Consider the following 27,377-nt stretch of genomic DNA (forward strand, 5'->3'; position numbering starts at 1 on the left):
CACTGGACCTATCGTACTGATTTTGAAAGAGAACATTTAATAAGTTCAAAAGAAGCTAGACATATTACTACAAAATAAAACAAATAGAGAGTCTGTCAAATCTGACATGTTCAGAATTTAGTTTTAAAATTCATATTCCACTGATGAAGTTAATCAGTGAAATGCAATACGTGCAATTAAAAATGTTTATTATGGTTCTCGGATACGCTTTGCACAAAGTAAATTTAAGTTTAATGAGGAAATATTGCAAACTAATACAATATAAAGCCAAGAAGACATATCCAGTTCTTTTAACTTTATAGAAAAAAAATAGCATTATTATATTGATTTTGACAACTAATTCAACTAAGAATTAGTGCATAAAAATTCATCCTAGAACATAATATATGCTAAATAATCTAATTCTGATTCACACATATTGATTTGTGACAGCTCTCCACTATCATTTTAGAAGTGGCTCGATTTACTTTTCCCTAATAACCTTCACATAACATACAAGTGGTTTAATAATTTTTTCCAATACATAGTTTGCAAAGTACTTTGAGGATGAAAGGTGGCTATATAAAATAATATAGTCAATCCTCATTACTTGCAGAAATCATAAATGTTTTCTTTAATGGAACAGCAATTTCAGGTGTTATTGTTATGCCTGTTTCTCCAGTTCTCTGCAGTGTTTCTGTGTTAAAACCTGCTTAGTGCCGCTTGGCCGTATGTATACTTGGAAACTTTGTAGAGCTGGCTAGCCAGTGAGACTAGCCTCATGCAGAGAGCTAGTCCCACTTTGGTGGGTGAGGCATGGGTGGAAAGTAGGCAGGGAGTAGGCAGTAGTTGGTAAGGAGCAGGCATGAAGTAGGTGGGAATGATCAAACGCTGCTCCTGCAGACAGAAGAAAGTGGTGCATTGTGCCGGGGATGTAACACTGAAGCAGATTTCACTAAAAGAGAACCTTCATCATAACAGTTTTAGCATAACTATTTTGCTAATTATAGCTTGTGCTTTTTTTTTTTTACAATTAGTGTAATTGTTTCAGATATATAAATTAAAAGTAGGGGTCAACATCAGGAAAGCTGCAGAATGAGGCAACTCTAACATTATCTAATCATTTTCCTCTTTCGAAGTTCTCTCTTCCTTACCTTAATTTAACTATTCAGAATTTTAATAGTAGGTGCAAGACAACTTAACAACTAAAAATAACTATGCACATCTTGAGAACAGAAGTTAAAATGTGTGTTTCCATGTTATAAAAAGAACGTGTATTACTAATACATGTTTTGAAAAGTGAAATCTGCTTTAGTGATTCCACAAGCCCAGCTGGGGCCAAGTCCAAATTCTGAATTGTCAAACAGAACTAGCCTGCAACAGAAGGAGTACTCAGGGCACTTTGGACCAAAATGTTGACCTAAAGAAGACTTAAACAGTTCATCTCTGGCTTGATCTCTTACTCTGTTTATGAGCCAAGGCAGAGACAGACATTTCACTTGATTCAACATTATAGGGCCAAGTTTAACTTTGGAGCCATTAAATTATACATTTCAAACTGAAATATACACGTGTTGTACCCCTTCTATTCATGATGAATATAAAACATATGGTAAATGTCAGACACACACTACTAAGCTTATGCTATACACAGCTGAAAAAATAGAGAATCCATTTGTAATGACAGATATGTATGTATTTCTATTGGCTAAATAGTGTGTTCCTAGCACTGCACTCTTCTGACAGAGTGTTCTGATGTTGTTCCAGGAATCTGTAGGAGCCACTCTCTCAGCTTAGGAGTCACAGCCATGAGAGCTCATATGAGGACTGGGACAACTTTGGCCTTCACTCTCCACAACTTCTCTAGTTCTTGTTTTAGGCCCTGGGATTTCTCCAACTTATTATACTCCCTCTTCCTGATGTTGCTGGCATTTGGTACGGCTACATCTATAATCACCACCAGCTACTTGGTTGTACCGTTCAGTCTATGCTGTTCCTGCAAGCATCTTACACCCTGCCACTATGTGTTGGACTTCTAAGGGGCTATATTCAAAATATATACATATATATATATATATATATATATATATATATATATATATATATATATACTGTATGTACGAGTATTATGTATATGTATGTATATACGAGTATTGTGTGGCAATACCTCTTGGTATAGTGAATATTGATACTCTTTAATTCTTTTCTGACTGTATTGCCTTTTGTTCTGCCAAAATGATTGCACTGATAGACCTTGATTGTATATATGCTAATAATTCTAACTTGATTTTGAAGGGATTTGTTTTAAAAAAAGCCATCATTTTTATTTCTTCTGGCATAATCAGCAAGATTTGTGTTATTTGAGGCACGTCATTTCTTTGAACATTTTAACATGGATTTTCATGGATATTTCATACTTGCTGCCTGAGTAGAAAGGTCTGTTATTTATGTCCCAGAGGTTAATTCAAACATGGATTGAACATAATTTGCTTGCTACAGGTTTTGTCAGTTTGTGTTTATGCAACATTTCATAACATCTAAGCCTTATTGTTAGCATGTAAAATAATCTTAGTGTATATATATATATATATATATATATATATATATATATATTAATGTTATATTATGCTAACAATACAGTTTAGATGAAACCTAAACATATACACTCACTGGCCAATTTATTAGGTAAACCTTTCTAGTACTGGGTTGGACCCCCTTTTGCCTTCAGAACTGCCTTCAGATTCTTCGTGGCAAGGTGCTGGACGTGATGGCATCACGCAGTTGCTGCATATCTCCCGTTCCACCACATCCCAAAGGTGCTCTATTGGATTGAGATCTGGTGATTGTGGAGGCCATTGGAAGTAGCCATCAGAATATGGGTACACTGTGGTCATAAAGGCATGGACATGGTCAGACCGGTTTGGTCTTCGGCTGCTGTAGGTCACCATGGGGTCATTTAGCTGTTTTCATTGAATACAAGAACATTTCTAGCTGTGCTGCCATAATAAAGTTTTCTAATGATCAATTAGTCTTTTTAAATGTGTTTAGATCAGCTACAATGCGCCATTGGAAAACATGAGTGATGTTTGCTGATAAAAGGGCTCTACGCCCAGGAAGATATTCCATTAAAAATCAGCGGTTTCCAGCTATAAAAGTCATTTACAACATTAACAATATCTGCACTGTATTTCTGATCCATTTTCTTTAACTTGAAAAGTAAGAAGATATGGTGGGAGCCACATAGCAGCAGGAGTGAGACTAGGAATGGTGAGGCACTGGAAGGTGGTTGTATGTATGTGTGTGTGTATGGAGCGTAATTGGTTAGTTGATGGGCTTCCCTAAAGAATATACTAGGAAATATGTTTAAAGGACTGGATACTTGAGAAGAGTCTGAGTAGAACTTTCTATAAGACAAGGGCTGCCCTTGTATTTCAGTATAAGAGTTAGAGATTAAAGCAAAGAACAGGCAAAGATAATCAGCTCAGTGGAGGGATGTATTTTGATATAAATGAGATAAGTGAGGAAATGTAGGTAGGAGAACAGCTATAAAGAGCTTTGCAGATGACAGGGATTTTAAATTCAACATGTGAAAAAACACTTTTTAAAGGCCAAAAGCAATAAATCATAAAAATGTAGAACACTGTGGAAAATGCAATAAATACATAAGCAAAATGATAACTGCATTACAGCATTTTTCATGTAAAAAATACATTACTGCATAAAGGTCCCAACGACAACCAAAGGAGCATCATTGTGACTATTTTGTATCCTCTCCTTTCTCCTTTTATTAAAGTTATTAAGTGGCTCAATACTGTAATCCCGCAGCTTGATTTAGGAACTTTTTTTTGTAAGTTCTTGTGAGCAAGGAATATTTTCCCTTTGGATTGCAGTGTGTCTGATCCTAGTTATTGCATCTTGGTGGTTATCAAACGAAATAACAATTTGATTTTTCTATAGATTACAACAATTGATTGTTTCCTTCCTTGTTCTTCCAAGCATAGCAACTGAAGACAAAGTAACCAAGCAAGGTACTTTATATCTTGCTGCAGTGAGGGCCAACTGTGTATTGAAGAGAGTGAATGATAATGGTGTAGGCTTGTACTTAGTTTAAAGACTACAACCTTTCAAATTGACTCACACTGCAATATCTCACTATCAAGAGACAATGTTACATATTGCATACTTTTTCTAGTTTCCTATGGCCAAGTTTAAGTACTGTATAAAATGTTTTGTCCATTCTATATACCCCTATGGTATTTTGTCTGTCACACGTCAAGAGTTTGTCTGTCACATGTCAAGATATTTTCTTAAAATGAGTTAAAACATCAGATAATATTTGCAACGTATCTATCATATCACCTCCTCTAATTTACTGACACTTTCGTGTGTTAAACTAAGGTTTGATTGTTGACTAGCACTAAAATAACTGCAAAATGATTTATTCCATTTAGTTGGTTTCTATGTAAATTTGGGAGGATGGAATTTTGATAGAATGGCAAAAGTCAACCAGCAATGGAATATTTTCCTATTTTTCAGAACAAATAATGTACAAAATAACATTAGGACATAAACTATATAACTGAAACATATTCTTAGAAGGATGAACAAAGATCTTTATTATTACTACTGATGATATATGTGCATTAAATACCTTGTCGTGGTCAGCTTATAAAAAAATGCACACTCAGTGTTAAAACAGTGCTAAATGTGGCAGTGCACAAAATAGTGTAATAATTTTTTTTATCAAATAGCTGACACATTCATACACTGTGAATTGATCAGAATAATCTTCTATCAGCGACATTGTTTATCTAGGGATATTGGGGCTTATTGATTGAAAATTAAGTGGAACTGAGTGTGCACAACAGACAATTCACATAAAATAAATATTAGATTGTAAGACTGCAAGGGCAGTGGCCCGTTCTACTTCTATACCAGTATGCTTTAATGTATGATAAAGTTACCGTCGATTTTAAATTGTCTTTATTAAATACTTGCACTGTTCGCTATAATAACTGTGATACTGAATATATTGGCAGTGTATAAATAAATGTAATATAAAAATGATAATTAATATTGTTGAGATGGAAGAGTATTCAAGATTATTTTAGATAAATGTTAATGCCCCCTCCATCCTATAATAAATACATGAGACATAAACTATATACAAATGAATAGGGGTTCCCAAGGTTCATCTTTAACCAGAGTGGGTTAGGTGGGTTAGGTGGGTCCCTCCCTCTGTTATGTAGTGGGGTGGGAGACTGTATAACTGCTCAAGGGACAGGACAATGGCCGCTGCCCCTACTATCCACCCGCTGTGTTTCTGAAAATTAAATGGGAATAACAGGCCATAGATATCTCATAACTCAATATAAAAAGGTTTACAAATAAATAGGTTTACAAGAAACAAAAGAGCGCAGAGCTGGAGTGGATTGAACGTATCTCAGGCACTTTAACACTGCCCTTACACTCATGTCCAAGCATTAAAAAGTGCATACCGATGCTCTTACACTCATGCAGTGTGCCACTTGCTGGTGTCCAGCAACAAAAATATATGACCTGTGACATCTACTACTGGCCCACCAGACATTTGCCTAGTTTGCCAGATGGCCAGTGAGTGCCTGAAAGAGTACATACTCTCCAAGGAGAAGACCTTTTGTACCCTCCCCTAAGAACATTCATTAAAGACGTACATAAAATCCAGTGAATTAATCCATAAAGACTCAATCTGAGCCTCTGTAATTGTTTATCAAGCCATTATTAATTAAATAGTCATACAACAAACAACAAATACAAAATGACAGACACCTAGGGTTTTTCAAATTAGTGCAGCTATTCTAATAACAGGAGACAGTTACATATCTCCAAGTGAGTAAAAAAGACAAGGCCTAATTTGCACAATTAATTAGTCATCTAAAAATAGCTAAAAAATTGCAAAACTGGAACTGGAATATTTTTTTTGTCAATTTATCACTTAAAGTGCTAGAATAGTAGCTTGTGTTCCGTTTTATTTTTGACATGTGCATTTTTATGACCGGCAAATTAAATGTATAGTTGGCTGAGCAGTAACACTTAATTTCTCTTGATGTATACATACCATGCAATGCTACCTACAGATAACTCTATGGCCCATCAAGTCACATTGCACACAACATTTCATTGAACGTCACATGCAGCATCATGCTGACCTCTTGCACTTGTCGGTGCCTCTGCAGGGGATTAATGTGAAAGCAGTCAAAGAAAAAAAAGCCTTTTTATCTAATCCCTCATTTTGGATAATTTAGTAGTGAAAGAGGTCATTTACTCAGAGACAATACAAATCCAATGGCCAAGTTCACATGTTCATTTAGTATAAAACTTTATAGGAAATGAAATAATAAATAATGAAGTCTATAAAGTATTAACCAGAGCCTCTTCACTGGCTGCCTGTGTGCTTCAAGATTCATTTCAAAATCTTGACTCTTACGCCTTAACACCGTTTCTCCCATATTCCTTAAGCTCACCTTTCCTAGTCCATTAACTGCAATACTTATACTACTGTGGCTGGTCGATCCCTAACAACGGCACTTTACCTCTTATATAATACACTCAAAATCCCTCTGGATTGTAAATAGATTTGAGCAGGACCCTCACCTGTTGTTTCTGTATCTCTTATTCTTATGTTATAAACTAATTGTTATGTCCTGTCTACCCTTTGTACAGCGCTGCGGAATCTGATGGCACTATATAAAACAACAAATAATAATAATGATAACGTTTTTGCATTACGGATCAGGACCAACAGCTGTCCTGTGTTACAGATGTTGGAATAACCTACTTAAGGTGAAGACAAACCATAAAGAAATTATACAAAAAGGAGAGCTTGATTGTACAAGGCTAGAATCCCACAGTAGGTTGAAGTCTAGCAGATGGAATATACTACATTATGTCCCATTGAAACATCCAGTGATGGTGCTCTCCGCTAATTAGTTTGCCTGCTAGTCCCAAGTGTTGCCACTCAAAGTTACTCAATTTGAACAAGATGCTCCTTCTATAATTGGTACTAATTTATATTAGCATATTGCTTCAAAGTGTTTACATTCATTTTTAGATATGCATGGATGAACTCCCCTGCTTATATGATAAGATAAGCATAGAAACTGACAGGCAGACTTTTTTTCAAGCAGAGACATAGGTGTATGTGTAATAGATTTAAATTTAGTGACTTGTGAAAACGACATCAAATATTTGACACCACAGAAAAGGGAAACATCAAAAATAGTTTAATAAAATGTAATATGTTGATCACTGTCAGATGTATCAGTCCTCAGTGGACTGTTCTGTTGGATTTGTTTTTAATTAACAAGTGGAATTTAACTTTGAATACTAGAGATCAATGTGCTATATTTTATCCCTAAACTCTGAGAACTTTCACAGTGCATTTCATGAAGACATGAATGGATGAGGTTTGTATGGAAGAGCTTGACTGGACGCACACAGAGCCCTGACCTCAACCCCTTCGAATACCTTTGGGATGAACTGGAACTGAGATTGCGAACCAGGCCTTCTCATCCAACATCAGTGCCTAACCTCACAAATGCTCTACTGGATGAATGGGCAAAAATCCCCACAGAGACACTCCCAAATTTTATGGAAAGCCTTCCCAGAAAAATTGAGAAAAAAAAGAGTGTACATTTCCCAATGTACATGTCAAAGTTAGGTATGACGCCCTCACAACTAATAATACTAATAATTTATACAAGTTTAGAGTAATATATTATAGAAAGTTGCTGGCAAATGTCCCAGAGATCAATAAGGATGGAACCATAGAGGTCCAGCAACATTGTGAGAGTGTGAACTGCAGTGAAGAGAGCTTCACAAGTGATGTAAGGGTGAGGGAGATACAGTAGGTAAGCCGCACTGTACATGGTAGAGGAGTTGGGAGGAGGAGAGAAATAGAGGGGAGGATGAGGAGAGGGTGAGAGAGAAAGAAGTTTAAGAAGAAGAGGAGGAGCAAAAAGACAGGGTAAAAAAGGAGGGAGAGGGGGAGAGGGAGAAGAAGAGACAGATGATGAGAAGATGTAATAGAGAGGGAGAAAGTGTGTGAGAGAGGAAGAGGTGTGTGAGAAGTGTGTATGTATAAATATATGGTGTTAGAGTCAGTGTGTGCAATTTTGTGTATGGTGTATATGTGAGTGCATGCATGATCATAAGGTGTTAGTGTGTGTTGGCATGAGTGTGTGGGTTAGATTATGGTGTACGGGGGTTGTCTTGAATTAGTGTCCCCTGGAATAAAGAGAGGGATAGAGTACGGTAATTTATGTGGAAGTATATGGTCTTACAATGAGATAACGGAATTTGATGGCGCTACGGGATTTGATGGCGCTATATAAAACAATAAATAAAAATAATAATAATAAGATAATGTACTGTCACCAACATAAAGGGGAGTATTAAAAAATATTAATCCCAGGTGTCAATACGCTAGGTACGCCTCTTTTTTCCCATTAGTCTGGATTTTAGACCACCAATTGAACTGAACCCACTGAGTCTATTTAAGAGTTTAAACGTAAGTATACATATTTACCTAATTAAGGTATTACATGTTTTACTCTATTACCTGTAACTCTAAAGTGCTATGAAAAAAATGCATCCACAAACCTCGCCATAGGAATGACATTTTTAATGGCATCCCTGGTCATTTGTGGAATAAAGTACCAAAGATAACGCCATCCAATTATATCATAATAAGTCACTGGTAGCTTTGCCATATCAATTTCAAGCAGTTAACAAGACTTTTCTATGTTTCAAAAAGTCAATTCACATGTCCCTAAAATCACAAGCAACATCACTTGTCGCTTGGCTATGCTTGGATCTTTCTTTGAAATATATCAAATGCTACTAGTGAGAAGGAAATGCTTTTTAAGAGCAGGTTAGATTAAGGGACATGCATGTGTTCATCTACAAGATCATAAGATACTTTTTTTTTCTCCCAAGCTACTACACAGTCACACAGACTATATTACACTACACAGAAAAATTTGTTGGTTTTGGGACCCACAGATATAATTAGTAGCATAGTAACTTAGGTTAACAAAATGACACACGTGCATCAGGTTCAACCTTGCTATTGATTAAGCAGTAACTATTATTATGAATAAAATATTATATTGAGAGTCAGAGAATAAATAAATGATGAAGTATGAGGCTCGTGAGGTGTTTTGAAGGAAACTTTGTCAGTGGTGGTGACTGGCTAAGAAAGTATACCTGTCTAGTAGTCCCTGACTAGGAGGGACAGAGCCTATTTGGAACCCTTCTGTGCCCGTTTCCCCCCCCTTGTTCTACAGTCCTTGAGTTCAAATGATATGTATAGAAACAGCAGTAACTGTGTTTATAAGCCAAATTTCCTAAACAAAATACATTATCCTTTTTGTAAATACCTTAGCTTCCAAAATCACATAAGGAGCCTGGAAAAAAAGCCACCCTCCCCTCCAAAAGAAAGAAAATAACACATGCCCTCTTTTGGCATTTCAAATGTCAGGAGGTATAAGAAAAAGGAAGGTGTTGAGGTTAATGAGATTAATTTCAGGTCTGAGGAGAATATAAAAGAGGAAAACACAAAGAAATGTTAGAAATACAAACATTTCATGTATCAATCATTATTGGTAAATGTAAGTAACGCAAACATAACGTATTAAGTTACTGTAATACTTATGTGCCATGTTTAACCCCTTAAGGGTTAAAGCCTGTACAGGCTCAAAATACATTGTTTTCAATGGGTTTAGGGACTGCCATTAAGGGGTTAAAAGAGATGCTGTAACATAAAACAATAAGAAATGTAGCACAATGCAGAATAAAAAGAGGGGTTGAAAGCCAGATATAAAGTACAAGAAGGGTATTTAAATAAGCTCCTTCCTTGGAAAATGGTAGCAGTGTGCTACCAAAACATCAGATGATCTCAAGGGTGTCTGCCATTTGAACACTATGAATTTTGGTCAAATTATCTATCATTATATAACATAACATATCTATACAACAGCAACAAACAAGGCAAACTCATTTAAACATTTGAGAATGCAGACATGATCTGGTGTGTGTGTGCTGTGCAGTACCACCCAGTGGTCAAAAGCTTGCTATACCTTTCAATGCAGTAGCTTTTTTCCTTTACAGAATATGTAATGCAGAGAATACGGAATGTTAAGCCACTTTTGGTTTCATTATGACCTTAAGGTTATTTGCAGGTCAAAATGGATGCAAACTAAGAAATTGAGATTTAAGGTCTAGTAAATAAAAGGCTAAATATTTATTCCAATGTTTATACAGTGTGATTCCAAAAATAACTAGGATGTGTGCTCAAATATTATTTGATGCCTTGGGCATGATACCATTTTACTCATTTGTCCTGTGCCAAAACATCTTTACATAAAATGTTTTCATATGCTTTCCATTTTGCTAAAGGAAAAATGAAATAAAATATGTATTAAAAAATATATTAAGTCTAAATATTTGAGTCTATGAGATGAATAACACGGCCTTTGCTTCTTGCCATATTTCCACGCTAAGGTGAATAAAGTCGTGAAAAGAAACAAAGCTAACACTCATTTTTGATGACAGTGTATCAAACTTCTCTCCTTTCCACAACTATCATTTCTCGGAAACATATTAACAATGTTATTCCCATTGATATTGGTTTACTTGTCAAAATAGTTCCACCAAATTGTGATGTGGGTAGCTTCTTAATAAGTTATAGTGGCAGACATTATTCTAATGAGCTTATGTTTTATATAAAATTCATGAGGCACAGTATCTAGTTATCAAGTCCTATAACCATTTATGCCAGTAACTTATGTATAGTAAGTTTCATTTTTTTTATATCCATTAAAATGTTTTGAAAACAACAGCTTGTCACAATGAGTAAAACTGGCGTATCAGCGGAAGGAAGTTTGACTTTAATGATCTGATATATAAGAAAATAATATTCAACAGTATCTTGAACAAAAAAAAAACCTGAATTTGGAAGTACATTGCCAAGTACCTAATATATAATTAAATGCAATAACATATTTTGGACTGAAAATCAGTCAGGATTTAAATGATCTGCAAGTGATGCCCAGACTGACTACCTGGCACACCAGCCAAATCCCAGGAGGGCCGCTGGTTGACAGTGCTGGCCGACAGAGTGTGATCAGCAGCGATATATGCCCAGGCACACGTGAGCTTAAAAATGTATTGTGCTGCCATGCATTTACAGCCATTGGCCGCATATATGTCATCAGTCAGCCTTGACAGGGCTACCATGTCATCGCCAGTTCAACCCTGATGGTAAGTACCTGACAACTTGTAGAAAAACATGGCCTTCCATTGCTTTTTTTTCTAGGTGGTTAAGCAACATTTCCTGCAAGTTCCTGGAACAATTTTTGGTCTAATATTGGGAATATACCAAAGCAAAATGGAAGAATAACATTGTCTCTGACCTCTGGCTGTAAATTCAAACTATATTCTATTAGACCTTTGAAATTTCACATAAATTGATCCTTAACCTTGTTACCATATAATTGCCATTCCTGACTTTACAGATTTATCCATTCCTTAGAAAGATCAATGTTTTCTCAGCATCTGACTCTTTACTATAAATGTAACTAATTCAGCAAGTCCACATTTAAAAGAAACATCATTACACAATGAATTACTATTTACCAATAATATCTGCTAATTTGTTTAAAAGGAAATGACATAAAACAGTATTTACAATAAGTGTTTTAATGGCAATGTGAAGCGACATAGCAAGAAATGCCATAAAATGATGCATTTACACCTGTCTCATTTCCCAAAGTGACCCTTGTTCCAAACCTGTTCAATCCATTAACCTACAGTTATTCTCTCTTTATGGTGTTTTTTAAACAAAGGTAAGTAAAGTTAATTTAAATATGTTTTTATTACTTTTGGGGAGTCTGTCTGGGACATTATACTGTTCCTTTAAACCTACACAAGTAAATGTATGAATACATTAGAATTGGGCTTTCAATACTTATGTTAGAATAGCGTTAAAATATATCACACTACAGATTACAAACGTGTTAACTCGGTAAAATTAATATTCCAGTTAGACATGGGTAAAAGTACTAATGGTGACCCCTATTTAAAATAGGGATTGTAGCCAGAGCCGGCCTTAAGTGTTCTGGCGCCCTGTGCGGACTTCTCCTCTGGCGCCCTCCATCCCATAAAAAAAAGAAAGAAGAAAATCTCCCCCCTCTGCCCCTTCTCACTATCTGCCACCTCTGCCCCTTCTCACTGCCTTCCCCCTCTGCCCCTTCTCACTATCTACCCCCTTCCCCTTATCACTGCCCCCCTGCCCCCTCTCACTATCTACCCCCCTGCCCCTTCTCACTATCTACCCCCTCTCCCTATCCTTACTTACCTTGTTGCCGGAGTCCTGCAGTGGGAGCGGGAGGCGTCTGTCTTCCCGATCTGCCGCGGTGCACGCTTCACAACTGAAACGCTGGCACCGCAACGGAGTCACGGAGAGTGAGGGGCGCCGAGCGGTTACTGAAAACTTCACGAGCGACCGCTCGGCGCCCCTGCCCGGGACTTAAATTAAAACACTTTATTTAACATCGTCCGTGTTAAATAAAGTTAAAAAAAACTTTATTTAACATGGAAGATGTTAAATAAAGTAAAAAAACAAACAAAAACAAAAAACCCTGATGTTTTAATTTAAGTCCCGGGCAGGGGCCCCTGTTGCCATGGCGCCCTGTGCGGCCGCACAGGTTGCACACCCCTAAGGCCAGCCCTGATTGTAGCACAAACTTAAGCATTCCATGGGTAATGCATGAGGAAAACAGAGAACAAATATGGCTTAATGAAATTTAGGTGAGATCAGGGAATCTAACAATTATTTCTTTAAACTGAATATGCACCATTTTATATTCTCCTCATTAAGATACACTGGCTATACAATTTTGCACCTCCAAATCATCCATGTAATTTAAGGAACAATAAAAAAAGAAAAAGCATGCTGGAGGTCATTAATCAAAGTGGCATTATTGCCTGCATTTACAACCTATTAAATCATTTGTGGATTTTTATATTTTATATTTGAGTAGGACTGACAATATAATACATGCAAGATTTATTTAATTCATTTGTTGAGATGGGATTTGGCCCGTAGACCTCAGGTCACCTGTTCTCTTATTCTAAACCTTCATAGAGGAAATCCAATATGCAATACAGTCTCCTTAAATGATTTTAATAAAAATATAAAAAGCTAAGGAAATAAGTGAACATGTAAGATGATAAAGTTCCAAAGGATTTGGTATCCCTTCATAAATCTATTGATGAGACTGTTTCATTAGATTATACGATGTGAGGAACATCCTGATATTGTCTTCTCATCCTTCTTTTATCACTATGGTGGACACATTTTTAGTACTTTACACATTATAACGCATATTGTTAATTTATACTTTTTATTTAAAAAAAAATCCCAATCCAGGAAAGCTGAAGAAGCTCAAATGAATATTCACAGGGCATATAGTGTAAACAATAAAAATAGATGATCACACACATTATTCCAGGGTTACAAAAATATGAATGCTTCTCTTGAATTCAGCATCATTGAACAAATCACACTGAGATGCTTAAGGCTGGGATAGAGATACAGTCATATCGAACAGCTTTTGAAATTTAAAATATACCTAAAAGGTAAACTTCAGAATCTGTTTTTGTACTGTAGATAGCAATTTGTAACATGATTTGTTTAAGTGAAAGTGGTGTTGACTACAGTTGGCTGTGATTTGATCCCTGAGTCCAATTTATTTCATTATTAAAAAATGCAGTGTGAAAGTTATGTTATCCTTATTGAAAATGACCTTTTTGACTATTTAAATAATGCTAGTACTCTTTATAAATAAATTCATTTGTAGAAACCTCTTGACATAGCACCTACTGAGTAAAATATTAATGATGCATATTTATTTCTCAGAATTTTCAAAGTTCATGAAGTATGTGTTAATAAATGCACCTGTTACAGGTATTATAATTCAACATTTTCCAAATAATTATAATTTGTATAACTTTAAAAAATAGGGATGAAAATATGCAGGTCCGGCTTGATCAATTTATCATTACAAAACATTCTAAATAAAATATATTCCTACAAGCATAGGTCCAGCCATGTAGGCAACCTAGGTGGTTCCTTCGAGAGTGCTAACATGAGGATCCCTCCAATGTTATCATATAAGTGCAGGGGGTGGGTACTATATTTAGTATATCTATATATGTACATCTATATAGATATATATAAAGTTTGTTACGGCAATAAGTAGCGGTCATGTACAATGTGGTGAAACCAGAGATGTGTGGTTTTTTTTCCATCTAAATTACTATGTTACTATTTTACTGTTTATTGCATATTTTTTTTAAATCAAAGGCATTTTTACCAATAGCGTTAATGCATTTCTTAGCATACTTAAAGAACCTGAGGCAATAGATTGAGAAGTTAACTGAATATTACTTTCATCTAACAATGTTTAATAGGCGGCAAAAGGCTTTCAATCCTTTGAAACGTCCTCTGAATGTCATATATTATGTTTTGGATCAATGCAGTTAGAGAGAACCAACAGGCTTTAGTTCGATTGCATACGATCCTATTGCTTTGAAGCATTGAGACAAATTGTATAACTGCCTGTCAATGATGTCAATACATTCCTGAAAGATGTCTAATTGCCAATAATAATTGAAATGCTATTTCTTGGCAAGATGTGTTCATGTAAATGTACCTTCTGTTATATTCGTGTATTTAATCCATTGAGTCTTCTAAAGCATCTCTGCTATAGGATGTTGGTGTGGACATAAGAGTTTTCACATAAGAAATCCTAATCATGAATCAATACAAGGATTTCCTTCAGTGCTGCATTTTCTTCACTGCCATCTCTAAGCACAATGCCTACTAGTTTCCATCAACTTTTGCAGGTAGGACATCATGTGTGCTTTGAAAGGGGTTGGGTATACAGAAGTAAGCATGAGTAGATAAAATGATTAGGACTAAATTTTCCAGTGCCCCTAATTAGGTGGATACCTAATGTGAATATGTAGGTCTGATTATCATTAAAAGTCATGATTTTACAAAGAAATATATTAAAAAGCATGTGAATTTTGTTTACACAGCTTTCAAAAGATAACAGGAAAATAACTACTTGTATATGTTTATATTTCTGACAATGCACCTACTATCAGTGGTAAAACAAACAGAGAAGCAGCTCACTCCTGTAACAAGCACACCAGTGGCAACCTGCTCACACAATAAACAAACAATATGATTGCGCCTAGAACTCAAGTAGATTCCATGCACACCAAGGGTTCCTTTTGTACCAGTTTGTTATTGTTTGTGATTTTAAATGTATCTTTCACCCTACCGAGCACTACAGAATCCGAATGGAGGAAAAAAAGCACTGTTTGGGAGGACATGGCAGGGGCTAGTGGGTACGTGAAAGGGACTGTGGGGGCATAGCATTGCTGGTGGGGACAATACAGGGGGTGTTAGAGCATGACAGGGATTTTCAGAGACATGGCAGGGGTTAGAGGGGACATAGCAGGGTCTGGGGGATATGGCAAGGGCTGTGGTAAACAAGGCAGGGGGTTGTGCGGACAATAGTGTACAGGTGCTGGTGGGGACAATACAGGTGCTGGTTGGGACATGACAGGGGCTGGTAGGGGCATAGCAGGTGCTGGTGGGGACATGAGTTCATAGGTACATGGCAGAGGTTTGTGGGTACAATACAGGAGCCGGTGGGTACTTGGAAGATTCTTGTGGGATCATGATGGACAATACATGGACTGATGGTGACAATCTGTAGATTAGTATAATGTGATCTAATGGAAGAGAGATGGAGGCTTGTGTTGGGTTATATGGTATAATGTCTGGTCCTATATATTTATAATATAAGGCATATGTGTGTTTTCCTGCATATCTTAAGCTAATTGACATTTTGTTAATTAATCTTTGGTCATACATTTACTTGCAAGACATTGGCTGTTGATAGTATTGTGTCGGACATATGTATAGTATATAATATTATTATTTTGTTGTCGGCATAGTTCATTGCCATTTTAGGACAGAAACTAGATTAGATATGCTACATCATTACACAAGGTTCCTACAGAACATGGGACATCTTCAGAACAGGGGAACTTCTGTCTTGGTGTATTCTTTTTGAATGTTTGTGGGGGATTCTAACACTCTTCCTTGATTAAGCATTTATTTGGCACCCTCACCTAATAGATGTATTGCCACCTTAGATTACAGTGACATGCCTTTGATCCGTTTTTTTCTAGAAAGTGACCCTTACAACGATACTAATGTAACAATTCTTGTGTTTAGGGCCTATTAAAGCAGCAGCACCACACCCAGGCACCCCTATAACGGAGGTGCCCAACTGGGTCATACAACACAATGCCATTAGTATCACAACAGCTTCAACAGAGAATGCCAGGCTGCGTGCAAGATAAGAGTGAGTGTGTGGTTATTAAAGTGCGTGTGTTTTAGAAAATGGTGTTTTAGAGTATGATGTTAGAGAGTGTGTGTGTTAGCATATGGTGTACATATGCAATATTAGATTAAGCCTGTATGTTAATGTGTGATGTTAGTGAAGACGTTAAGTGAATTTGCATGTTAGAAGCCAGTAACGCTATGCTCACCCCTGGCTCTATATTTTAGGAGAAAATCCATTGGAACTCCACTTTATTGAAATAAGGAATGTTATTTCATGCTATGTAATATGTAGCATGGAGATAATCACAGCAATAAAACTTTATAAATACAGTTCCACATTATTGCTCAGTGTAGAGGAAGAAAGAAAATGTGGAAACGGGAGCAACAGAATACATGGTGTACAATTAAAATGTAAATGATAGTAAAAACCAATTAATAATCATTAATGTAAACTTTGGTTACTTGGTAAACACATTTTTAACCATCAGTGTTCAAAACTGGTTCAAAAGCCATGGCCCTGTGCTATTCCAGAAAGAAAACAACATGGTATCTAGTGCAGTTATATGCATTAATATATACACATAATAACATGAAAATAACATATTAAAACAATGGACGCTGGTGGAAGCCGATAAGATGATATTTTACAGTTGCCCGATGAAATGTATTTTAATTGATTCATTGCTGGGCAAGGAACCTTCTGACACATTAAATATTACAGAGGCATTTGTGGCAATGAATTAGAAACTAAATGTTTCATTCTTATTACATTTCAATCTACTAATATTTCTGACTGATATTGGTAAAAGTAATTCTCGCAATATTATTTCAATTATTTCCCTACACTATACTTGACAAATGGCAATTTATGCACATTATATAGCTTTCTCCTCTGGTTTTCAATTATAAAAAGGAAATTGTTTCTGTAAAGTTCTTCTGAATAGTTTGTCTTCTATTTGGATAATGTATTAGTTCAATTCCATCACTTAAAATTAAACTGTTTAGAAGTTCTGCCACTTACTAATGATATAACAGTCTAACCTCATAGACAGAAGCGTTAAAAGCTGTATACCAAACATAAATTAACAACATTGAAATGGGATGGAAATGGAAAAATATTTTATAATAGTACGATATGCATGCCTATAACGGTTGTACTTATTAAGTACAAATCTTTTTTAGAATGTAATAGTGTTAAATTAATAAGCAATTAAAGTACACTAGGACACAAAATGGCATTTTTTTTTTACATTATTTTACATATCAAATTGTTTTACAATTTTCAAGAACTAGTATTTGTTTTTGGAAGATGCTGATGTAACTACACTCTCAATTTTGTAATGAAAATAAGATCCCAAAACAATATGAATTAAAATATGCAACTTGTTTCCTGCCTCTAGCCGATTTAAAATGCACAACGGAAAGCTTTAGATAGAAGTTGGCAAATGTGTCAAAATAAGCAGTCATCCTGCATGGACGTTATAATTTTGCAAACGCTTACCAGTTAAAGCATTTAAAAAAAGAAGAAGAGGTTTATAATTTAGGATTACAGTGAATTACAGTGTATAAGAAATGTACAAAGGCAATCTATGTATTCTTTGTATTATGCGCTTTCGAAATAGAGAAGTTGTTTCAAAACATGTCTTCCAGCAACGATTTAGGCAAAATCTAACACACCTTTTCCCGTATCAAAGAAAGTACATTTTAACCTGTGCAGAGCATGTCTAGCCTGCAGCCACATCCTGGAGTGGCAGATCAGGTAAGTATGGAGTGGTGTCAACAAGAGGCCCACCAACTCCTTCTCAAAAATGGTAGCAGCCCAAGTATATGAACCTATATTCCTTGCACCTCTGCATTGCAAACATGTGTCTTATAGTGGTTGTCTGCTTTCAGTCAGTTCTCATTGAAACACTGCTCAGATATCACAGAAACAGGGTAGTCAACTCGGTTTGCTTCACCTATCTCTAAAAGACAAAATGCGCCATCACTTCAACTTTAAAACAATATTTTACAGCCATACATACGCATGAATAATGTCACTGCAAATGGGTGTCTGACTTTAAAGCACTGGATTGTGAAGTGCAGGGTTTGGAATAAACTGTGGGTTCCAGGTCAAAATACGCTGAGCATTTGTACTGAGAACGTAAGGCTTTATAGATTAGTTATCCTCGGGAGAATACTGAAATAATTTATATTTCCAATACAAGAGAAATTATATGGTCCACAAAACTGCATGGTGTTACTTTTACCACGACATACAGATTCACGAGCAAAAGATGCAAAGTAAACAAACAAGAAACTGTACATAAAACATCGGATAAACAATAGTAGCAAGTTACTTAAATGTAATGTCAATAAAGAAGAAAACAGGAATAGAAAATCCATCAAACCTTGCAGTTCAAATGAGACTATACATAGTAAACCGTTATATTTTTCAAATCTTTTACAAACGCATTACAATAGGATTGAAATATATTTTGACGTGTGATTACTTTTTTCATGTAAGTATTAGAAAAAAGTTGCAGACACAAAATCTTTTATTTTAATTCAATTTCTAGTCTGGAAAAAATACCCTACTTTTTGCAGTAGTAGTTGCTACTTTTAAAGAGTTTTAAATTAGATTCCAAGAGTAATTGTAGCTTGCTGATTGTAAACAAATCACAATACAATTGAAGTTTTATTTAATTTCTTGATCATTAGTGCACTAACTCAAATACGTTTGAACTGAATGGTTCTACAATCTCCTTTTCTTTTAATTGTTTTAAATCTTTTTTTTCTCCCCAAGAACTCTTAATTCTGCCAATCGAGTCCCTTTGCTCTAATAGGCCTGTCTATTTTGCAGAAGGTCTATTTCCAGTGATGTAACAAAGATGGGCGATACAAAGTTGAGTGACAGGTCCTGGCTGCTAAGCAACACCAGTTTGGTATTAAAATTCAGACGTATTTTTCCATATTAGGGAGCGTCCAGGAAAAAATAAGAAACAGATCTGTTTCTCGTTCTCCCCTTTACGTGATACAGCACTCATCTGCTGATATTGTATGACTCACCTTAAGTGGAGTAGCACATTCAAGTAATCATGGTGATTATTATTATGGTTATTTCAGCAGGGACTGGAAAAATATTTGACAGGATTTTGTCTTCGGCATCAGTTCTATCCTTTTACAGCAGGCACCAAATTTCATATAAAAATGTTGTTGCATGTATTTTGTGAAATCATAACCAAATAATATGATAAGGAACCCTGTTGGGTTCTAATTTTAAGAAAAAAGTATTTCACGCTTACGTGAAACCAGTGAACAACACGTTTATCCTAAAGCAAGAATCCAGCCATCACTAAGACCTGCAAAATAACTACTATAAACAGACACAGTACTGCTTGTAAAGAGGATCTAGTTTCGATTTTATCTCAATCATTCACTTTGATGTTTTACATGTCAAAAACTGTAAATAAATGGCCTCTGAAGAGCAGTTACAATTTCCTGTGTGTATAATGAGCATGGCAGAGGCATTATTAAACCCTAATCTACGGCCACCAGACAAGTCCATAGACTTGCTGTTCCCACAGAAATCTTGTAGTGCTGCCACCTAAAAGGTGATCATTGTTAACCGAATAAGCACACGCCTACCCAGAATCCCCTGCAGTGATGGCATCACTATGAGATTTCGGTGGGTACAGCAAGTCTCTGGACTTGTCTGGTGGTTTTAGATTAGCGTCTAATAAAGCCTCTGCCATCCCCCTTAATTTTAAGTGGAGGGGTTTTCCATCACCTTTACCCCACCACAACCTATGTTTTGTGTGTTTCACATACAGCGCATGTTAATTAGTAACAGAATTTAAGATAGCTTTATTATATGTTCATCTTCTCTCTTCTAAATATATCACTGTTCTGTGACTTCTACTAAATGTTTAGGTTCTTACCATAAATATATTCTTAATGGGACAGAGGCTTGCTTGAATTAGACACTTTTGAAACACTTGAATTCTGTAGCACGGAATGCAAGTTGTATTGAAACGATGAACATGTGAACATACATGTGACAATTCAAAAGATCACAATGCAAAAGGAAAACAAATGCCACAAAAAGGTAATAAATAACAAAAAATCAAGTTCCACTTACGATTTTGCGTCATCCCAAAGAACACAGTATGGCTTCAATGTACCCTAAGCAAAAAAAAAAATATATAAAAAATTATTATAATGCAATAAAAAATACCATTATTTTGTGTCACTTTACTGTCTGAGAAATAGACACATCACTGCATTTCCAATCAGTTCATAAAACCAATCTTGTATTTTGCTAAATAAAGTAAAGAGAACAAACAAGTTAATTGTTGTGAATCCACATAGAACAGCATCTGAAAGGTACTTGTGCAATGTCATTAATATTTAAAGCCAAATAGCTGTTCTGGAGGAAATGACATTAAATAGGCAGTTATGCCCATTTCTTCATGGATCAGCTCCTGAGTCTGCCTCTTTAGCCTGCCCTTGTGACTGAAGGACGGCTACCTACAGTGCAGCAGAAAGGAGCTTTGAGTAGCCTTACAATAGGCTATGAATGCTGAGGACGTGTTCCTAAACCCCATCCAGGGATACAGAATTGATCTGTTACTTGGCTTTTGCTAAAATATCCCAACTCAGAACAATAGTCCACATGTATTTTTATTTTTTTTAACTAAAACATTTTACAGTATGTATAACTTTTGCCTTTTGCATTATGAATTTTTTTAAAGAGATACATATTTTGTAAATATCTATAAAACATTAATCCAAGTCTTAATGCATGCGTGGAATAATACTCACAACCAAGAAGTTTTTATTATTATTATTATTATTATTATTATTATTATTATTATTATTATTATTATTGTATGCCTAAGTTAAATGCCATTTTTAATTCTTCACACATCTGCTTAATTCTTAGGGACCATATGGAATACATTTGAGTAAAAGATCATACACAGTTCAACGCTCAGATCTAGCTACCTGCAGAGACCCCAGAAACAACCTTATGCCTTGACACATAGCATGCTGCTAACCTAAATACAGGATTGTCTTCTCTCTGAGTTCCATCTGTTAAACAGAGGTGGATTCTAAAGAGACATGCTATGTTCAGATCAAAATACCAAATAACTACTTACAGTATGTTCCAATAAGTCTGTACAAATCAGCATGAATCAATTTAAACTGAAATTTCCTTAGTCAATTTCTGCCAGATTTGCCATTCACACATATGTTAAACGACCTCTGCAATTTACTTTGAATATACTCGACCACTACTTAATCCCTTAACTCGTAAATTTGAGCCCAAAAAAATCTGCTATTATATAATAAGACTTGTATAATACCTAAAAAACCCCAATTACAGTTATAGAAGTTTAAAATAGCATGTTGTTGAACTTCTGTGAACACGTTAAGAGAACAGAAGGGTCTCTTTAAGGATTACTGATGAATTTAACAGTATAACACAGTCAACTTAGCTGATGCTTTTACAGTGGAGTCCTTGGTAGTTTTTAATATAAGATTATGGTAGTTGCATGATAGACAATACTATTTTATTCATTAAACTAAGTAACAGGTGAATTAAAACATTAAAACGTGCATTACCAAAAACCACCTCTTGCAAAATGGGATGAGTTGACCCTTCATTATGCATATTTAAATGGTTCAGTAAATAAAACCATCTTAAAACGATGTATGGATTGCAAGTGTATTAATTGACTTATTAGATAATGATAATGATTCTTTGAGTTGAATTGCAAAGATTTACTTGTCCGTTTTTTTAAACCTAGCAGATCAACGTGTAGGAGGGACACATAAATTACACAACCTATACCCGTGATATTACAAAATGAGTGGATGTGATTTCACTGCTGACATAATTGGCACCCTTGGTATTGTCTTTATTGTTTAACTCCCTGATCTTTTTTCTTCAAAGAACCGCAAAAATTATCAGCTCTCATGGATGTCAAACAATTGCACAACACAGGTTTATCGGGAAAAAAAGTTAAATATAAGTGTGGCACAATTATTGGCACCCTTTTAGTCAATACTTTGTGCTACCTGCCTTTGCCAAGATAACAGCTCTGAGTCTTCTCCTATAATGCCTGATGAAGTTGGGGAATGCAAGTCAATGGATCTGATACCATCCTTTCACACAGAATCTCTCCAAATCCTTCATATTTCAAGGTTGACACTGGTGGAGTATCTTCTTCAGTTCACCCCAGAGGTTTTCTTTGAGGTTCAAGTCAGGGAACTGGGATGGCCATGGTTGTACCTTTGTTATCTGTAAACCATTTTTGTGTTGATTTTGATACATGTTTTGAATCATTGCCCTAATGGAAGAGCCAACCACGGTCCATTTTAAGCTTTCTGGCAGTGGCAGTCAGGTGTTCATTTATTATCAGTTGATATTTGATTGAGTCCATAATGCCATGTCTCCTAACAAGATGTCCAGGTCATCTGGCAAAAAACAGCCCCAAAAGTTTAAAAAGCCACCATATTCAACTATGCGCATGAGGTGCTTCTTCATATAACTACCTCTCTGTGTGTGCCAAAATGCTCTATTTTGGTTTCATCTGACCATAGAACCCGATCTCATTTGATGTTCCAGTAGTGTCTGGCAAACTAGTAGAGGGTTTTTTTTTTTATTGAAGCCCTTCTGAACAAGTTGTAGTTTGGATTGTAGTTTGGGAGACTTTCTGATCCCAAGATCCAACTAACTCCAGCTGTGATCCTTGGAGATTTTTTGGCCACTCGAAATAATCCTCTTCACAGTGCATTGAGACAATATAGACACACACCTTCTTCTAGATTGAGCCATAACATTTCCAGTTGACTGGAACTTCTTAATTTTTGCCCCAATGGTGGAAATGGTGAATTTGAATGTGTTGCCAGGAAGTCATGGTTGAACAATTTCCTGTTGCTAGTCACCAAGGGCTACTAAAAATGTAAAATATCAATGGGAATATACTTCAAATATATTTTTCTCATATGAATTCATAGAGATAACAATAACTGTGCCACAGATATAGTTAACATTTGTTAATTTTTTGGGATAACCCCATGTTATATTTGCAATTGTTTGATATCCATGAGAGCAGAGTATTTTTTGTGTATTTTTTGCAGATCAAAGGGTTAAACAATAAAGACAATTTTCACAGCCCTCTTGTTTACCAAGGGTGCCAATATTAGTGGAGGGCACTGTATACTTATACAGTATCTGTTCAGGCCTGTACCTGACCTGTCCAGCTAAAACGGTTAAACTCTAAGATTTTCTATCCCGATTTATAATGTTGATTGTGATGTCTATATTTAATAGGGATAAGACTTCTAAAGTATTGTGTTATGGTTTCAGTTAATATGAGAATTGTGCATTCTGATTCATACAAATTTTAATGTTAATGAAATCTGTGAATCGTGCGAATCGTACAAATGCCTGAAAACAAAGAGGGACCCCGACAAAACAAATGAAAGTGAAGCAAAGAGCTCAAAATTTTTGTTTCATTTTTTTACTCTCATTCACTTTCTCATGCTTTCTCTCATATTTTCTCATGCCCTCTTTCAACGTGTCCCTAGCTTCTCTTACAACTGCTTCCATATCCCTGTCTCCTTTTCTGCAGCTCCACTTCTTCTCTAGCCTTTTCTTGTTCTTCTTTTTTCTTCTGCCGCTTCTCCTCGTGTCTTCATTTTTGTCCACATCTCTATGAACCAGGCCTTTTGCAAAAGGACAGAGCCTTCAGGCTCCGTGCTTTTGCGGAAGTACTCCGAGAGCCCAGAATATGGTAGACAGATTAGCAGAGAAAGAGAGGTGCAGAAATGCTTCTCTTTCTCTGCAAATCTTCCAGTCAGGGTAGAGGGTGTGCTTGGAGGTGCCACCTCTTTGCTGAAGTTCTCTGGGAGGCCTAGTTCATGGAGAAGTGGATGGAGAAAAAAAAACAAGAAGAGGCAAGAGAAGAAGCGGAGCTGCAGCAAAAGAGACAGGGACATGGAAGGGGTCGGCGGAGAAGGTAGGGAGACTTTCATAGACAGCATGAGAGAGTGAATGAGAGTGTGAGAGAGAGTGAGACTGTGAGAGCATGAGAAAACATAAGATAAATAATTCAGTTTCCAAATGGAAAAAGCCCTCTGAGTTTTTTTCAAACAAAAAAGGCAGGATTATATAATTTCTTTATTTCTTCACAAATATAAGTACCTCTCATTAATGCATAAAAAGGGAATTGAGCATGGTAGAAAATTATAAATACACGTTTGCCAATACGTGCAAACAAAAAACATGCCGTTGAGAATAGAAAGAACAGTAAAAGTAAAATGTATTTTGCTACCATAAACCCTTTGGGGAGGAAATCAAATGAAAGTGAAATGGACAGTCATGTATGATGAAAAATACAGAGCAATGGATTGGAAATCATCCCATCTATTTTGCAGCTTTGTGCACTATGCAGAAAATAGAAGCAATAACCCACCAGTATGTAGCATGAAACAAAAGCATTAGCATTAGCAGGTAGTGCAACAAAATGACAAATATTAAAAAAATATTGAATATTAATTTAAAAGTCAAAGTATTTTATAAAGCATTGGCAATGGTGTTCATAATAGATTTGTTATACATCATTTTATTGAAAGTTTAAAAAACCTGTGGTCATTTATATATTGTACCAGGTACTGGACCCCCATTTTTGGAAGATTATTAGTAATCTAATATTATTATTTGTAATTTTATGTTTTCTTGCAGGGGTTAAATTGCAATATTTTGAGTTGTCACCCTATATGTGTATTAAGAATGACTCACTGTCTTGTTTATGCTTAAGTGTTGCTCCCCTAATCACTTTACCGCTGTTGTGTATACACCATTGTTGCATTTTTTTTCTATCCGTTACACATGTATACATTCAACCAAAATGCCTAGGTATATATATATATATATATATATATATATATATATATATATATATTTGTGAATTTTTTTCATTTTTTGTTTGGGAATGTTACACATTCATGAATAATACACATTAGTTTTTTCTGTTTGATGTAACTATCCATACTAATTGTTAACCTCTTAGCAATAACATACTGAAATTTTTTTTAAAAAATACTAAAAAAAATGTTGTTGGGTTCTTTTTTTAAAACTCTCAGTACACATTGGAGAACATTTAGTTCAATAATAGCAATTATTTCATATACGTGTTCAATTCTGCTTCACAAACTTTTGTCATTAATTACATTGGTAGTAGATCATAAGAAATAGTTTTAGGGTGTTCCCTTATTAAATAAAGGGTTTATATTTTAATTATCAATTATTGCTTTATATAGTGCCATAATACTCCGCAGCACTGTTAATATAGTTTCTTTATAAAAGCTTTGCCGGTACAGTGCTTCAAAACAGCAGATATTAGCAAGCCTTGCAAGTGGTTTCTACTAGAAATTCGTATTCAGGAGAACATGAAAACTAACACGAATACCAAATAAACTAATATTGCGGCGGGTAAATGTACACAAAGACAAAGAAGCACAACACGAAGAATCTTTGTTTCTTCGTGTTCATGTTCGTCTTTGTAAATATCTCCTAGCTAATCTCCCTGGTCCCTTCCCCCATACAAGTCACTCCCTCTAGCCTACCTTAAGTCTTCGTAGCATAGCAGGGGTTAACCGGATTCGGTAGGATCGAGCCAGGAGTTCAAGGTCCATAAGAGCGACTCTACTGGTAGCCGACAGGGGGCTCCTCTGGCTTCAAACAATGAAGGACAGCTGCTATTGGTCTCCCCAGGCCAAGTTGTCTGAGGTGTACCTTGCCCTGCCATTTGCCAGGGGGACTTAAATCCCAATTCCTTCCAGGCTAAGTTGCTCAGAGCGGTTGTCTCAGACTCAGATGCCCAAGTCTAGTTTCTACCTTGTTTAGCCAAATCGTGGCATCCCTGACTAAATAGTGGTATCCCTGACTTCAGATGAACATGATAGAAGCTTTGTGCAAATGGCAATTATGTGATGTAAGGAAGTTTTACTTTAGATAAGTGGAACAGCATCCCAACATAAGTGGAAGAGCTTAACATGGGCTGAATGGTTTTTATCTACTGTCAATGTCTGTGTTTCTATGATACATCATTTTTTGAGGGACTTTAATTCCTGAAGATCTCAATTTTTTTGCCATCTCACCTTTTTTATGGATGCTGTAGCCTTCCTGTGCAGAGGAAAGGCTAGGGGAACTTTTATTTTTTTTTCTGTTTTAATTAACTTATAACATATGCAAACAATAAGAAATATTTTTAAGCTCAGTTCATTTATTACGTCCATGTTTAGAAACCATATTTTAGCCACAATTTTAGACACAATGCAAAAAGGCTGTCTTCTGAAATGATATATAAATCTTGTTATGCTTTACTTTTTCTGCTTTTCACCTACATAGTCAGCATTTTGTATCATTTCTGCAGGATGGATTGGGGAGGTAAAGATGCTGTCTTGGGACCATTGTAGCAGAATTGTTCAAAACCACCGTGTTCTGCTACTGTTCTCATACACTAAACGTCTATATATAAATCCATATATACTGCTCTCAACTGTGCCTCAGAGAACACAAGAAAATACAACAGAGCCTTCACATATTGAACAAAAAGACATTTCAACCCAAGAGGAATAATTACCACAGATACCGAGCCAATGGAGATTCCACATACACTTCATCACACTTGTCACTTCATAATCAGTCACTCCATCATTAATTATTCATGGAGAATTGTGCATGGCGTGACAAGGACCAAGCTAAGAAGTGACTTTGCCCCTAAAACAATGTTGTAGTCCTACATTAAGCAGCAAAAAAATGACCCTAAATACACATTGTGTTAAAACATTTAAAATGTTCATCAACTACACAGCAGTGCGTGATTTTTCCCATTTTTCAGGGGGTTGTGTATAAAGAACAATGCTGGTGTATTTT

General features: G+C 35.8%; 1 protein-coding gene across 1 annotated transcript in view; it reads right to left on the reverse strand.

The window, feature by feature from the left end:
* The window catches only part of ADGRB3 (adhesion G protein-coupled receptor B3), a 351,396-nt gene that overhangs the window by 101,085 nt on the left and 222,934 nt on the right, over window positions 1–27,377 (reverse strand). Inside the window, exon 16 of the mRNA XM_053458858.1 lies at window positions 20,568–20,611. Coding sequence (XP_053314833.1) covers window positions 20,568–20,611 — 44 coding nt within the window. The remainder of the gene's footprint in view (window positions 1–20,567; window positions 20,612–27,377) is intronic.

This window comes from Spea bombifrons, chromosome 3 (assembly GCF_027358695.1).
Source record: "Spea bombifrons isolate aSpeBom1 chromosome 3, aSpeBom1.2.pri, whole genome shotgun sequence".
NCBI classification, from domain to species: Eukaryota; Metazoa; Chordata; class Amphibia; order Anura; family Pelobatidae; genus Spea; species Spea bombifrons.